At 36.0% G+C, this 14,842-nt stretch overlaps 2 protein-coding genes and 1 long non-coding RNA gene across 3 annotated transcripts; 2 read left to right on the top strand and 1 right to left on the bottom strand.

Annotated features, from left to right (window-relative positions):
• The first annotated feature begins 1,367 nt into the window (after window positions 1-1,367).
• On the top strand, window positions 1,368-9,856 carry LOC7463382 (sterol 3-beta-glucosyltransferase UGT80A2). The gene is made up of 14 exons (XM_002321208.4): window positions 1,368-1,772; window positions 1,956-2,137; window positions 2,349-2,588; window positions 3,020-3,131; window positions 3,784-3,954; window positions 4,791-4,854; window positions 5,001-5,058; window positions 5,165-5,342; window positions 7,035-7,165; window positions 7,843-7,945; window positions 8,085-8,161; window positions 8,364-8,411; window positions 8,500-8,649; window positions 9,241-9,856. Exons 1-14 carry the CDS (start codon window positions 1,607-1,609, stop codon window positions 9,418-9,420), a joined length of 1,860 nt encoding a protein of 619 aa, XP_002321244.2. The 5' UTR covers window positions 1,368-1,606; the 3' UTR covers window positions 9,421-9,856.
• On the bottom strand, window positions 8,135-9,356 carry LOC112324141 (uncharacterized). Its single transcript, XR_002977838.2, has 2 exons — window positions 9,220-9,356; window positions 8,135-8,678 (listed from the first exon to the last, which is right to left on the bottom strand). It is a non-coding gene; the product is annotated as an uncharacterized LOC112324141 (long non-coding RNA).
• A 2,072-nt stretch (window positions 9,857-11,928) lies between the features above and the next one.
• Window positions 11,929-12,468, top strand: LOC7463381 (protein LATE FLOWERING). Its single transcript, XM_024585814.1, has one exon. The coding sequence runs from the start codon at window positions 11,929-11,931 to the stop codon at window positions 12,466-12,468; it is 540 nt and encodes a 179-aa protein (XP_024441582.1).
• Window positions 12,469-14,842: the final 2,374 nt, after the last annotated feature.

The following is a 14,842-nucleotide window of genomic DNA, read 5'->3' as shown; positions in this document are numbered from 1 at the left end:
GTTTGAGATAAAATACTAAGCCATATAATTGCATTCAATTATATTATTTGTAATACTTATGAAAATAAATTGAATTAATAATCTTAAATATTTTCCTCTTAATTTAGAAATTATTTTTGTTAGAAGACAACTTCTCATTACCCTACAAGGTATCGATATCTCCATTTGATAATTTCTTAGTAGTGTTGATCGTATTGCAAGAAGAAGATTTAGAGCATATTTGGACTCTATTCCTAAAAAAATTGAATTTTTTTTTGTTTAAAAAGAATTTTTTTATATATTTTCAGATCGTTTTGATGTATTAATGTAAAAAATAATTTTTAAAAAATAAAAAAAATTTATTTTAATATATTTTTAAGTTAAAACTGCTAATAGAGACACAATCCGAATAATCAGTTTGAGAAATCACTTTCGCTATCTTCTTCAGAATAATTAAGCACTCGAAACATGTTAATTTACTATCGGAATCAGGCACCCGAGGCTCCGAAGTTCAAGGCTATCAATGTGGCTCCATTCAATGCTGAGCTATAATTGAAGAAATACCTCGTAACAACTTGCATAACATTTGTCAAAATCCCATCCCAAATCTGATAATTAGTAGTGTTTGAAAATATGAATGTAGTTATAGTTGTTTTTTAAAGTATTTTTTATTTAAAAATATATTATATTAATATTTTTTAAAAAAATTATTTTTGAAACCGGTATATTAAAATGATTTCAAACATTAAAAAAATATTAAGTTGAAAAAATAAAATAAAAAAAATTAATTTTTTTTTAAAATATTTTTAAAATACAAAAATAAATAACAAAAATAAAAAAACCTTAAAAACCAATTTATAAGAAATATGAAGCTCAATCTTGATGATAAACTAGGGATCTTATCGCAAAATTCCAGATTAATCGCAGGCAGCACGTACCCCCAGTAAAAAGAAAAAAAAACATAAAGTCAATAGGAGAAGAGTATTATTCAGACCTGCACTTCCCATTGGTCTAGAACCCCGCAGCGCATCAAGGATCAATGATGTGTCTGCAGCCATTTCCTTCACCCGCGATACAAAATATCACGTGCTTTAATTCATCTATATATATATATATATTTGATAATATTTTTTATTTAAAAATATATTAAAATAAATTTTTTATTTTTATTTAACACATCAAAATATTAAAAAAAATACTATTTTTAAAGAGAAATATATTTTTTAAAAAAACCGAATACCCAAGAGGCACATTGATAAAAGCCGTCCCAACTGCGCTTCCCAACACAGAAGACAGACACCACGAGCAAAGACAAATAACAGAACCGTAATTCGCATCGATCATAAAAGGGCCGGCAAATTAAAATACACACGTGTCACCATAATATTAGCGGCCCGTAACCCACTCCATCGAACGTGCCTCTCCTCTCTCTCTCTGGCATCCTTTTGCACTTTAATTCCCCACAGCTCAAAAAGAAAAAAGAAAAAAGAAAAAGAAAAAGAAAAAAAAAATCCCTCCAAAATCCAAGCACACTCTCCCACGCACTAAACGCTCTCTTTGTTCTCTCTAGAATCTACCGTCAGATCTGGATCAGAACAAGAAGAGCTCGCCGGAGCCGGTTGCTGCGATGGCGGAGTCGCAGCAACGGAGTTCGTCTTCTTCTTCGTCTTCTTCGAGTTCCGGCGAAATCTCGGTAAGAATCGAAGGGGAAATCAGCATTGGTGTTGAAACCAGCGGTGATGGTAATGAATTGGAGAGCAGAGAGGCAGTTGATGTTGCTTCAGTTAGTAACGGTAATTCGTCAAGTTGTTGAATTTAATTCCGTTGTCAAAAACAGAATTCTGTAGTTCGTTTCTAATTAGTAGATTCTGATAACATTGTTGAGCATAGGGATGAGAAATTTCTGTTGACAGTTTGTTTCTTATTGTGTTTGCCTCATTTCTTGGTTTTATGGGCTTATAGATTTCTTTGTTTAGGAATCAGCGGCGGCGGGACATCAAACACTTCAATGGCTGAAAAGCCTGGTGTCTACAAATCAGAATCAACTCCGAGTCGGCTTAAGTTAGAAAGATCCAAAACTGAGGGGCAAAGGCATCAAAATATACTTGCTGAAGAGGCTGCAAAAATTTACGATGACAAGCTTCCTGATCAGGAGAAGGTATTATTAGCCTTCTGCTAATATTCGGTCTCCAATTCCTAATTACGATGGCTATTCAAGATGTGGAATAATTTTAGTTAATTTTGGGACAGTGATTAGTTGTTCCTAGTTGATTTAGGTTTTTATTTCCTATAATTGTGGCGTTTTAAGTTGTTGAAGATGATGGAACCATGGTTAGAGTTTTTATTTGATTTTTTTTTTAAATATGCAGCGTATATTGTTGAACAGAATGGCAACTGTCAAAGATAATGGAACTGTAGAAGTTGTGGTTCCAGGGGATGTCGAACCCCGAACTCTTGGGGTCGGATCTGATTATGCATGTAATACAGTTGCTGATGACGAGCCTCTTGATGCAACAGACCAGTATATACCGCCACTGCAAATAGTAATACTCATTGTTGGCACGCGAGGAGATGTGCAGCCATTTATTGCGATAGGTAAACGTCTACAGGTTAGTCGATGATTCTTATTATCAGCTTTTCAATGGGAGCCCTATTCATGAACAGTTGTTTGAAGTTTTAATCGTCAAATTTAAGCATGTGTAATATGTTTGCTATTTATTCCACAGAAGCTTTAAAAAAATATGAAGGTTGGGTTGACTTAGCCATTATTCATTCTTTTGCTGCATTTGATCACCCCCATCATTTTTGGCTCATCTTTCTAATGGTTTTATTTATCTACAATGCTGATTGTGTGAACAAAGAAAAAGCTTGCTTCTTGCTATGTTTTGTGAACAAAGAAAATCTAAAGTTCCATTTTGTTCACTGTATTGTTTACAATGAAAGCGTTAGTAAATATAAGGTCAGATTATTATCAACTATTTTGTTTTCAAGACTTAATCATTTGCAAATATCGGTTCATTTACAAGGGCTTTTTGTGCAGGATTATGGCCATCGTGTTAGACTGGCAACTCATTCAAATTTTAGAGAATTTGTCTTGACAGCTGGGTTGGAGTTTTTTCCTTTGGGTGGAGATCCTAAAGTTCTTGCTGGTTGTATGTATTTAGAAATGCCACTTCTTTTAAGTTATTGGGCTCTTTCCCCCCCTCAGTCTTTATGTTTTAGTCTTTTGGAATAGTTCCATATCTCTTAAGTCATTGAAAGAATTCCAGGAAATGGTTTTCATTGTTCATGCTGCAGCCTATGAACCATTCTTTTTGTGCAAAATGCACTGTTGGTTTATTATAACAAAGTGAAATTCGGATGATCTTTTGCCAAATTTGTAGGATTCTACCTGTGGATTACTCAGCATGGACAAAAAGTTTTAAGTTATACTTCAACAATAATAGTAATCCGGTCTGACTAGCAACAGATAATGCATACTTTTGTCTTTGTATTTATTTCTGTATGTTCAAAAGAGTGCTATAGACAAATTTTTTATTGCAAAAGTTTTGACTGGAGAATTTTGGAGTTTATCTGAAACATTTAATTTTTCTTTCAAGACAGCTTTCTAGCCCCAGTAAGTTGCTTTGTGTACAAGTTTCTGTTACAAATTTCTTCAAATATATTTGAGACTGATTCTCCAAAAGATTACATTGTCGATTGCGAGTCTGATTTACTAGAGTTTATCCTTTTATTGGATGCTTGCAAATTCAGAATTTAAGTTCCTTCACTAACTTTCATGTTTTGTTTGGCTTTAATGAGCAGACATGGTAAAAAATAAAGGATTCTTGCCATCAGGGCCTTCTGAGGTATCCATTCAACGAAATCAAATAAAAGAAATTATATACTCCTTACTTCCTGCCTGCAAGGATCCTGATATTGATTCCAAAATCCCTTTTAGGGCAGATGCTATCATTGCCAATCCTCCAGCATATGGTAAAACTTCTTCTGAAACTCATAATGTTTTGTGCTTCAGTTGAAATCTGCTGTAATATTCATGCATTACCTTTTTTCTTAATCCTCTGCTGAGTTTCCAGCACCTCTGTCACTCTTCCTGACTATAATTAACTGTTCGACATAAACCCTAATTGTACTTGTTCTTCCATTAAATGGGATCATGATTTTGTAAATGGTGGTGCGTCACTGTACCTTAGGATAAATTCCTCATTTCCCTTCGTTTATTCAATCTCGAATTTTTTCCGTTCTTTATCAATTTTTGGTTTCATATCTGGCATCTCACTTGTTATGTCTAAAATTGCTTTCCTAATACACGAAGATCAAGGTAATTGAAGCATTTATTTTTTAACTCCCTCATTTGGCATTGTTCTCCCTTTTATTTTGAAGTGGGGGTTGAGGCATGGGAGTGTTTTTTTGGTTTGTGAAATGATTCTTATATTTCTATGTTCACTCAATTTTGTTTTAGGAAAGGGCAATCCTCTTGCTCTTGTTCCTCCTGTGGTAATATTTTGTAAATTCCTTGGATGTGCATCCTCTCTCTCTCTCTCTCTCTCTCTCTCTCTCTCTCTCTCTCAGTTTTCTTCAAGTTTTGGCCATTATATTGCTGTTCTTTGCTGTTTTGCATCATTTTCTCTTCCACCTCTACATTTCTCTCTCTTGTGTGTGTCTGCTCTTACCAAATTATGCAGATGTGGCATGTGTATTTTTCTTTTGCATGGAACATCTCTGTTTGTTTCTTACATAGATACATTCAACCTGTATTTATATTTTCATGTTCAATATTCTTCAACTTACCCTTGTAATGTTTTCTTTAGGGCATACTCATGTGGCAGAGGCCCTAAAAGTACCACTTCATATATTCTTCACCATGCCATGGACGTAAGTCTTCCCTGGGTAATGGAATCTTGATTAGTAGGATGTAGCTTCAACATTCTTACTGTGTCAATGTTGACATATATAATTCTCTTCAATGGGTAAATCCTCAACTGTTTTAAGCAATTTTTTTTTTTATCATTTCTTGCCAGGCCAACTAGTGAATTTCCTCATCCCTTGTCGCGTGTCAAGCAATCAGCTGGATATCGAGTAAGCCCACTGGATTTTTTTCCCTTTTAGCTCTCCTTGTTGCATCGATTTCTTTAAAATATCTGGTTATTTCTGACTTACTTTTGGCCACGTGCAATTTCTGTAGCTTTCATATCAAATAGTCGATTCGATGATTTGGCTGGGAATACGGGACATGATAAATGATTTAAGGAAAAAAAAGTTGAAGCTACGACCTGTCACTTATCTCAGTGGTTCACAGGGATCTGATTCTGACGTGCCATATGGATACATATGGAGTCCTCACCTTGCCCCTAAACCCAAAGGTGCTGCATACAGGGAGAATGTCGAAAGTTGGCATTGCAGTTTTACCTGCTTCTGCTAATCTTCTGCCATGCTAAATAATTATAGCTAACATTTCATATTGAGTGCTTTTCCTGTTGCAGGACAAATATAGGGGAATGTTCGTAGCTGGATGTTTATTAGGTTAGGTTGCATAATATGAAGTTTTAGGGCTTTAGGAATAGAAAAACAGAACAGAGAATAAAACTTCTACCCTCACACTAAAAGGTTTAGGATTCACTTCTAGATTGGAAGCCTCACTCTCACATAGCCTAGCAAAAGCTGCAATTTATTCAATAGAAAAATTCTCTACTAGAAATCAAAATACTACAAGCATATTTATAATGCTCGAATGACTCCTAATCCTGACGGGACTTGGATTCCTATGTAGGAAAACATAAGGATTCCAATATAAGAAACATAAACAAGTCCACTTTTTTAAGGACTAAATAAAGTATCTGAACAGGAAAAATAAAACAACAGACTCCTATCAAAATTCCAGCAATTCAGTAAAATTATAGAATTGCCCTGGACAACTTTGATGCAGCTCTGTTGGAACTAAACAACATCAGAAACTTAAACCAACTCCCACAAGGAGTCCTCTCCTTTATCCCACCAAATTATGGCGTGTGCCTTGATGCTTGCATATCTCCCCCATATCCCTTTTGTATACTTTAGACTGTTTTCTACCATGTCCGCTCGTGTGTCTTTATGAATTTTACACAACCAGGGTTATTGTTTTTGACAGAAGAATGATTATTTGGTAGCACCTGAACCTTAAAATGTTTTGTTTGTGATAACTAATTGTATCCTCTTAGGTAATTGGATTAGGGTGTTTGTGGTCAGCGAGCTTCTAATTTCTTCACTTTGCTCTGAGCATCTAGTGTCTTTTCTTGATATGCTTGAAAGTTATGTCTTGGAATGATTTTTTTGGCCACTAAATGCTTTGCCTTTATAAACTTTTGAAAAAAAATAAGAAACTTGTGCTATTAGCCAAGCATCAAGGTAACCTTTTTTCCTTCGTAAGGTTGCAACAAGTCAAAGTAACGCTTTGGACTGCTCACACTGGGTTTGGTAAAATCTTTTTTGAGTTTGAGCTTGAATGAATCTCCACTTGAGTTTATAAGAGCTATCCCAAATTCTATTTGAAATAATCTATGATTTAATAGCTGAACTCAAAACTCATATCATCTCATTAACTAGCTTGGAATCATATACTCTAAAATAGAAGACTTGCATATGCTGTCGCCTAATATAACAAATCATAGAATGTTTTGAGGATGATTCCCTCTGCAGCGGTGAATTTTTTTTTTAATTCAAATGGCTTTAATGGATATAACTAAGATAAATCAATGTTTACAGGGATCTATAAAATGATCCTGAGATGGGGCATATAAATAGTTTGTTCTTGATCCTTGCAAATCTAAAACTGTAGAACCTAGTCTTATCCAAGCTTCGATCCTTTACTGAACAAGTTTGAGGTCACGTTTGAGTGAGTTTGTTAGTATTCATAACTGATCACAAATGAGTTTTTATCAGTCATGATTCATGCTGTTTACGGATGGTTTATTTCATATTATGTGTGATTTCATATTAAGCAAGCTGGTATGCAAGCTGGCATGACTTTTAATGGAAAGATTCTAATTTATAGTTTGCATTTTTTTTCTTGGGTGCAGATTGGGGGCCTAAAATTGATGTGGTAGGCTTCTGCTTTCTTGACCTAGCATCAAATTATGAACCTCCTGAACCGCTTTTGAAATGGCTTGAGGCTGGTCAGAAACCTATTTATATTGGATTTGGTAGTCTTGTGAGTTCATTTCCTAGTTCTTTCTTTGATTTTGTTATTTAAAGGAAATTTAAGGTCTATTTTCTATCCAAACATTACTCAAGAATTGTAAATGTATGTTCTGACATGCGCATTATGGAATCTGAACATAATTCTTATATCTTATGTTGTTCTGACATGGGCATGAGAGAGACTCTTGAACATAAAGAGTTCCTATTTGTTCATATTTGGCTTGTTTGAAGTGGATTATTGTTGAAGTTTAAGCAACTGCAGTTCAAAAAGAATCAACTGCGGTGGAACCTTTTCTGTTCAGATACTACCATTTGATGTAATCTGCTGGGTGTCTCATGTGATAGAAATAGTCCATATTGTTTTCATAGGACTTGAAACCTGTTGTTTCCTCCCAGGGACATAACTGATCTTATATGTAATAATTTGTTAGCGCGCTGATGTCTCCACTATGTGTGGATTAGTGTGTGAATTGAGATATAATCATAATTGCGTATTTGGTCCACATCAAAGTGTCAGTGCCCAATAATTGAGCGCGGAGTTGATACCAAGAAGATCGACTCTGCAATAGGATTACACTAGTTGCTATCATACATGCTCTTTTTTCCCCTCCATTTTCTTAATTTATTTTCTCAGTTCACTCACAATTTTTTTAGATGTTGTCCTTACGGTCTTCTTATTCATGTCAGCCTGTCCAAGAACCAGAAAAAATGACCCAAACAATTGTTGAAGCACTGGAGCAAACTGGGCAGAGGGGCATCATTAATAAAGGCTGGGGTGGCCTGGGCAACTGTAAGTTTCCGGTCCCCCCTTTAGAGTTTAGTATGTTTACTAGCTGTTTCTTTTTCCTGTTGCACTGTCCGTGAGCACAGCATATGCATCTTTAGGTTTTCGTACACTATCTATTTAGCTTAATTTTGGTTCCTCTCAGTGGCAGAACCGAAGGACTTTATATACCTACTGGATAACTGTCCTCATGATTGGCTATTCTTGCAATGCAAGGCAGTGGTAAGGCTTAATTTTTCAGCTTTTGTCAGTTGGATATAATACTTGAGAAACAACTGTCACTCATCAAAATCTATAAAATGCGAAAGAGTTGGGAGGTGAAAAGTTTGAGTAGTTGATGATGATGTTGATTGGGTTCTTCAATTTTTGTGTTTCCTTTGTCAATCTTGTTGTCCCATTGTTGTTAGCTTGCACTTTGCTGTAGGTTCATCATGGAGGTGCTGGAACAACAGCTGCTGGTCTTAAAGCTGCGGTAATAGCTGCGGCTTGTTTGTATTGTAGATTTCTGTATCCTGTCCTTTATGTCTTTTTTCTTTATCCTTCTTCTTTCGTGAATGTAGTGCCCTACAACCATTGTGCCTTTCTTTGGTGACCAACCCTTCTGGGGTGAGCGGTTGCATGCGAGAGGAGTAGGTCCTCCACCCATACCTGTTGATGAGTTCTCACTTACCAAGTTGGTTGAGGCGATACATTTCATGCTAGATCCCAAGGTAATGTCAAATCACTGGACATATACTAGCTGAGGATAAAAAGAAAAAAAAAAGGTCAAAATCTACAATCCACATGCACAGTCCTCCTTTCCTTTCTGGCGAGGCAGAATTCATAATCTTGCGAAAAGCTTGACAAGGAACTCTTTTTGAGAAGCTCAAGTTCATTTTGGGAAGGGGAAAAAATGCATGTGCGGACCTCCTTATATTTATTTACTCATCCAGGGAACTCCTTTTGATGGGCTTAAGTTCACTTCATCATGTATGAAGGGCATTAAGAGAGTTTGAACTTGGGCAATCTCCTTTTGATCTGGAATTAAAAACATGATCCATCTATGAACTTTCTAATCTTGGCAAAAAGATACAGTTTATGGCTCAGCTGCCATCAGGGAGCTCAAGCTTTGATATTTACTCATGTGGCTTTAAAAACACTTATAGTTATTTTGAGCTAAAAAAGCAAACCGTAAGCTTTCCCTCCACATCAATTCCAGTCGCCGCAAGAGTAGGATTACTGTCATTTAGAACTAGAAGAAACTATATATTTTTGCAACGGATTCTAGGCGAGGGATTTACCCGATGAATTTAACATGTCAGGTGAAGGAGCGCGCGGTGGAGCTTGCCAAAGACATGGAGAATGAGGATGGTGTTGATGGAGCTGTAAAAGCATTCTTCAAGCATCTCCCTCGAAAAAAGCCCGAGCCTGAGCCCGAGTCAGAGCCGTCAACGGAACCATCAAGTATTTTCTCCTTCAGTAAATGTTTTGGTTGTCCCTGAATCTCAACTGGATCCATCTGGACTTGGTGGAGGTGTACTCACCTACCTGTATAGCATGATAAGATTCCTCGGTGGTGGTGTGTCAACTGAGTACTAACCGAGATAGAATATACCTGTTTCGTGAACCGCCAGAGGAATTTTCGACCATACTTGATAAATTGTAATTATCTCCATTTATTGCGGTCAGTAGGTACGTACTCGGTGCAACAGTTGAGCCGTTTCATAGAGTTTGTACTTTGTATGTTCGTTTGTGTATAGCTTCACCGTTTTCGATTCCTTTAGGTTTCATGGGATGGTGGGTCATGATTAGGGGTCTCTCTCTCTCTCTCTCTCTCTCGGCGTCACCTGCCCAGGTGGATTCTGAATTTGTGGTTTATGTTTGTGGCGTTGTCTAGAAATTCGAAAACTGAATATAGGCGGCGTCTTTTGCTTGACATTTTTATGTCGCTTCCCTGCAGATGAATGTCTATTTGCAGTCCTTGTCTAATCGGAGTGGGTCCCATGTTGCCTTAAATCTGGCCATCGTTCCCTTTATATTGTATCGAAACCGTGTGAATAATCACCGCCGAATCAAGATGATATCAGGCTATGCTTTTTGTTTTTGGAATTTACTTTCCAGAAAATTGTTTTTTAATTTTTTTTGTGTTTGGTTGATATTAAAAAAATTGATTAATGAAAAACATTTTCTAGTAAAAAAAAATTGAACTTAATTTTTTTAAAAATATTTTCATGAAAAATTTAAAAATATCATATTATTTGCTGATTATATCAAATTTGATACTCAAACTTTTTAATTGATATATATATATATATATATATATATATATATATTTTGTTTTGAATATTTATTTTTCAATTTCATTTTTTAAAATTTTATTTTATTTAACTTTGGTTTTTATTTTTATAATTGTTATTTTTTTTCTTATTATTTTTTTTGAAATATTTTATCTATCAAATTTGGTTCTTATTCTTTTGATTGTTATTTATTTTTTTTGAAATAATTTATGAAATGTTAATTATTATTATTTTAATTTTTTCATTTTTTTTTTTAGATTTGATCTTTATTATTTTGATTATTATTTATTTTATTTGAGATAATTTATGAAATTATATATTTTTTTTTAATTTTATTCTCATTCAGATTTGATCTCTATTATTTTGATTATTATTTATTTTATTTGAGATAATTTATGAAATCATATTTCTTTTTTAATTTTATTCTCATTCAACTTTTTAATTTATAAAATTTATTTCTTATTATTTTAAAAAATTTTAAAAAAATAAAACATTTACCCGCAGCATTCCGGTCATGTAACTAGTATTGTATCGAAACCGTGTGAATAATCACCGCCGAATCAAGATGATCTTAATTGAAGTTCTTAATGGTTGCCACGTGTGAGGAGGCGATGTACTGGAAGCGAAGCTCTGGGTTCTCCCTGGTCGGGGGCATGACAAGGAGGCTTCGGTGCATGCCAGAAGAGGAAGAAAAAGGTGACAGATTGCACGGAAATGGCGGTGGAGAATGCAGGACGAGTGGCTTTTAGCCCCATAACTATTATTTATAGAAAGCAGAGGAAAAAAACAGCCTTTTGCATGGACAGAGCATTTAACACAACCAATTACTGCGGTTCAGACCAAGTGGGCCACTGGTTTTAGCTTCTAAGTCAAACGATCCTACGACGTTGGCCATTGAAGATCACAAAGCTGATCGTCCGAGCGCAGCTTCTCTGACAAATCTGACTCTCCTCTTTCTCCAAAACTGATTAGGCTATCCATCTTGACCATTTCAATTTCTTGACAAGAAAAAAAACAAATCGCTTTATCGAATGCTCCTTATCGGAGAGTGTAGCCCTTGCTTGAGTGGGAGAACTGTGCATTGAAACCTGTGGGAACCTGATTAATCCAAAGATAAACCAGAGGATTAAGTTCTCACTGCCCTTCACTTGTGACAATAAACTTTACAGTGGACGAACGAAACAAAGAGTTAAAACTCCTTCCAAGATGAAATGCATTTGCCCATGAAACTGATCATTGTCAGAGAGGAAGAGAGAGAGATTCCACTTCCCAATCCAGGCTAATCTTTCCTCCGGTAGCTCTCTTCACCTTAGCAGAAACTTCCCCACTTCTCTCTCTCTCTCTCTCTCATCTCTTCTGTTCCCAAGCCCGTACAGCATCCTATTTAATAATGTTACACAGACTCCTCACATATTCCAACTCTTGATAACTTAGCTTCTGAACTCTCTTCTTTTATCAGATCAAAGTATATATCAAACACCAAGTCAGCACATTTGGGTATTTCGTCCTTCTGCCATTCTTTTCAAGCGTTTTATCTGCTATTCTTCTTCAAGGTCTTACCTTGTGTCCTCTCAACGTTCATGATCAATAAAATAAATTTAACAAAAAGAAAGGTTTCTCTTTCGTTTTAGTCTCACTACAGTCCATTTTGTGACTTTTATTTCATGATGAAAGTTAACCTTCGATGATTTCTTTTTTCTCCTGGTAGCAGACATGGAACCCGAAGAAGAGGTCTGTCCAATCAACGCAGGAGAAGACACAACAGCACGAGTGTTTCCTTGTTTATTCTGTTCAAGAAAGTTTTACAGTTCTCAAGCCTTAGGAGGCCACCAAAATGCTCACAAGAAGGAGAGAAATGCAGCAAGGAAGGCAAAAAGAGCATCTGAAATATTCCCACCACCAACATTCCCAATTATGTTTGCTCCTAGTCATCATTTAGGGCTCTTGCACCCTTCATTGTACAGAACTGCTCATGCAGCCACCCTCCCGTGTCCTCCTACTCACCAGTTTTCCGATCGTTTTGGATCCAATAATGCAGCCAGGTTTGATAATGTGCTGTTTTATGGGAGCAGTAGGTATCGTCAATATGATCAAGAAGATGAGCAGAGTTTCTTGAATTGGCAAAGAAGCGTAAGATTCAATGGATTCAACGAAGGTGGGTCCAACCAATATCTTTCAAGGGTGAACGGCAATCCCAACATGGGGATCAGGAATGATAAAGATCAGAAACTTGATTTGACTCTTCATTTATGAAGAAAAATATGGTAAGATAATGACCTTGGCCGAGTGGGCTGGATTAACTTTTGTAGCAACAAGCTTGAGAACTAATTAACTTTTAGTTATGGAATAAAGGTAATTGTAGAGTACCTAATTTTCAATTATCTTTATCATTTGTTCTTCATATGGTGGCCATGAAGGAAGGTTCTTGACCTCCAGACATTTTTAATCTTTTGTCTGTGGTAAACTAATCATCAGACTGGTTTATATGTTAATCGAGATTAAGTTCTTTTGTAGCAACAAGCTTGAAAATTATTGGGCCGCTCTTAACTGGGTCACTAAGGCTGGCTTCCATCGATGTTAGAGTGAACCCAATTGGGCGCTTCAGCTGCCTCTCCAGTCGCTGGCTTACGGCTGGCTTGATGAAACGAGTGACAAGAATTCCATAATGTTTAATTATCAGCTTGACGATTCATTTCGTGAAAGATTATCGAAGATAAAGTCGGAGATGAGGACATGATTTTTAGGGAAACAAGTGAGACAGGCAGTGGCCAAAGGGCAACTCAGTGAAATCTTGGTTGTTCTTTCACAGTATGCATCTCTGAGAATTTAGTTCCCATTTTCAATTGCTTTGAAATTTGGGTCTTTTATTTGTTTTGGCATTTGTTCATCGGTCTCCGTAGATACATCTGTAAATTGATTTTGATGATCTATAAGTTTTTGTTCGGGTCTAGGTGGCCAATGCAAGTATGGTAAAAAATGGTGGTTAGGGTCTAGGTGGAGCACGATTTTTTTAGTTATTAATTGAAATAAAATGAAAATTTTATAAATAACTCCAATAAAGTGTAATTTTTTTTTTAAAAAAATTATCCTTTAATTTTTTTTTTATTTCATCTTTATGCTTGATGTTTGCATCAATTTTATATATCATGATTCACTTTCATTTGCATTTTATTGCATGCTTGAGGTTAGTGTGTTTCTCGAATGTATTAACCATCAATTTTATAAATAAATAAAAATATTGCTTAGGAAATAATTGAAAAAAACAAGGATTAAAATTAACAAAAATAAACATGTATTTTCATTATTCGTAAGGCTTAGAAAACAATAGTGTGGTCCCTAAAGTTTTAAATTTATGCATATTTGATCCTATTATTTGAGGACTTTATGGTTACGTCCTACATTTTCTTTATTTTATTTGCATTTAATCCTTATATGTTAAAGGGATAAGAGAGAAAGTCACTGGAAAAAAAAAGAGAAATAGGTTAAATTTAAACTCCTAAAACTAACCAAGGCTATATTATGAATTAAAAGGGCAGAGATGAATTCCCTCACGTTTCAACCCTTAGATGTCGCAAAAAAATTATTTTGGTCCTTTGAGTTTTAGTTATTTACTAGATTCTTAGCTTGTATTATGCCACAAGTTAGATTGTTTTTTTGTAACCTTACAAAAAATTCTAAAGATGTTATATAAAGTAAAAAATTCAATGCATACTAGATGAAACACTTTTAAGGTATTGAGATGATGATATATTGGTTGAGATTACAACACATTAACTTGATCCAGACCAAAATCATGGTTCACTTGCGAAACCTGTGATCTGGGGCATGAGGTCGGGGCATGAGGTCGTGATAACCCCATGAAATATAAATCTAAACAAAATAGGGAGCTCAGTTCTAACCAACCATATACTAAAGGCCAAAAAAGAATTTTTTTTTTAAAAAGTACACAAAAAAAGCTATATCTAAGTAAACAAAAATATCGTAAAGTGAGCATAACATGCATATTGTCATAACCCATTTTTGGGTAACTTCCAATTTTTTTTTTCTTTTCTTCAAAAAAAAAAACCTGCACGGTGCTGTTTTGAACGGCACGATGCAGCTTCTTCTCCCCTGCAAATGCAGAGACAGGGGAGAAGAAGATTTTTGAAATCTTTTTCCCACTCACCCTCTCCTTCTCTCTCCCCCGACTTGACCACTCACTGACACCACCCATACCCGCATGCCCTGCCACCACGACGAAGGAAGAGGAAGGTCATGCCCTGCACTTGGACAGGGTATGGTGAACCTCTCCCCCGGCTGCCTATAAATACAGGGGGGAGAAAAGGAAAAGAAGGGGAAACCGAGAGAGAGAGACAGAGAATTGTTTGGAGAGAAACAAGGTGACAGAAACAGAGAGAAGAAGCAACGACAGAAGAGAAGAGGAAGAGTGACCACAGCCGGCTGCCGCGACACCAACGCCACCAGGAGCACAACACAGCAGCACTGCCCACGCCATAGTCAGCCTTCCTCAGCTCATCATCTTCCTCCCACCCGTTGCTGCACCATTAAAGAAAAGGCAGCAACCTGCGCCTCTGCACGGGGAAGAAGAAGAAGAAAACCGCTGCTGTCATCGAGCTTCCCAGCCACT

Source organism: Populus trichocarpa, chromosome 14 (assembly GCF_000002775.5).
Source record: "Populus trichocarpa isolate Nisqually-1 chromosome 14, P.trichocarpa_v4.1, whole genome shotgun sequence".
NCBI lineage: Eukaryota > Viridiplantae > Streptophyta > Magnoliopsida > Malpighiales > Salicaceae > Populus > Populus trichocarpa.
The sequence above is the reverse complement of the archived record's forward strand: the minus strand, read 5'-3'. Positions and strand labels throughout refer to the sequence as shown.

What these genes read in the sequence shown, in the direction of transcription:
- LOC7463381 (XM_024585814.1), top strand. Translation starts at nt 11,929, where the DNA reads ATGGAACCCGAAGAAGAGGTCTGTCCAATCAACGCAGGAGAAGACACA.
- LOC7463382 (XM_002321208.4), top strand. Translation starts at nt 1,607, where the DNA reads ATGGCGGAGTCGCAGCAACGGAGTTCGTCTTCTTCTTCGTCTTCTTCG. An exon ending in CCTTGCCCCTAAACCCAAAG is followed by an intron (nt 5,343 to 7,034) that starts GTGCTGCATACA and finishes TCTTGGGTGCAG; the next exon opens with ATTGGGGGCCTAAAATTGAT. An exon ending in ATTTCATGCTAGATCCCAAG is followed by an intron (nt 8,650 to 9,240) that starts GTAATGTCAAAT and finishes TTAACATGTCAG; the next exon opens with GTGAAGGAGCGCGCGGTGGA.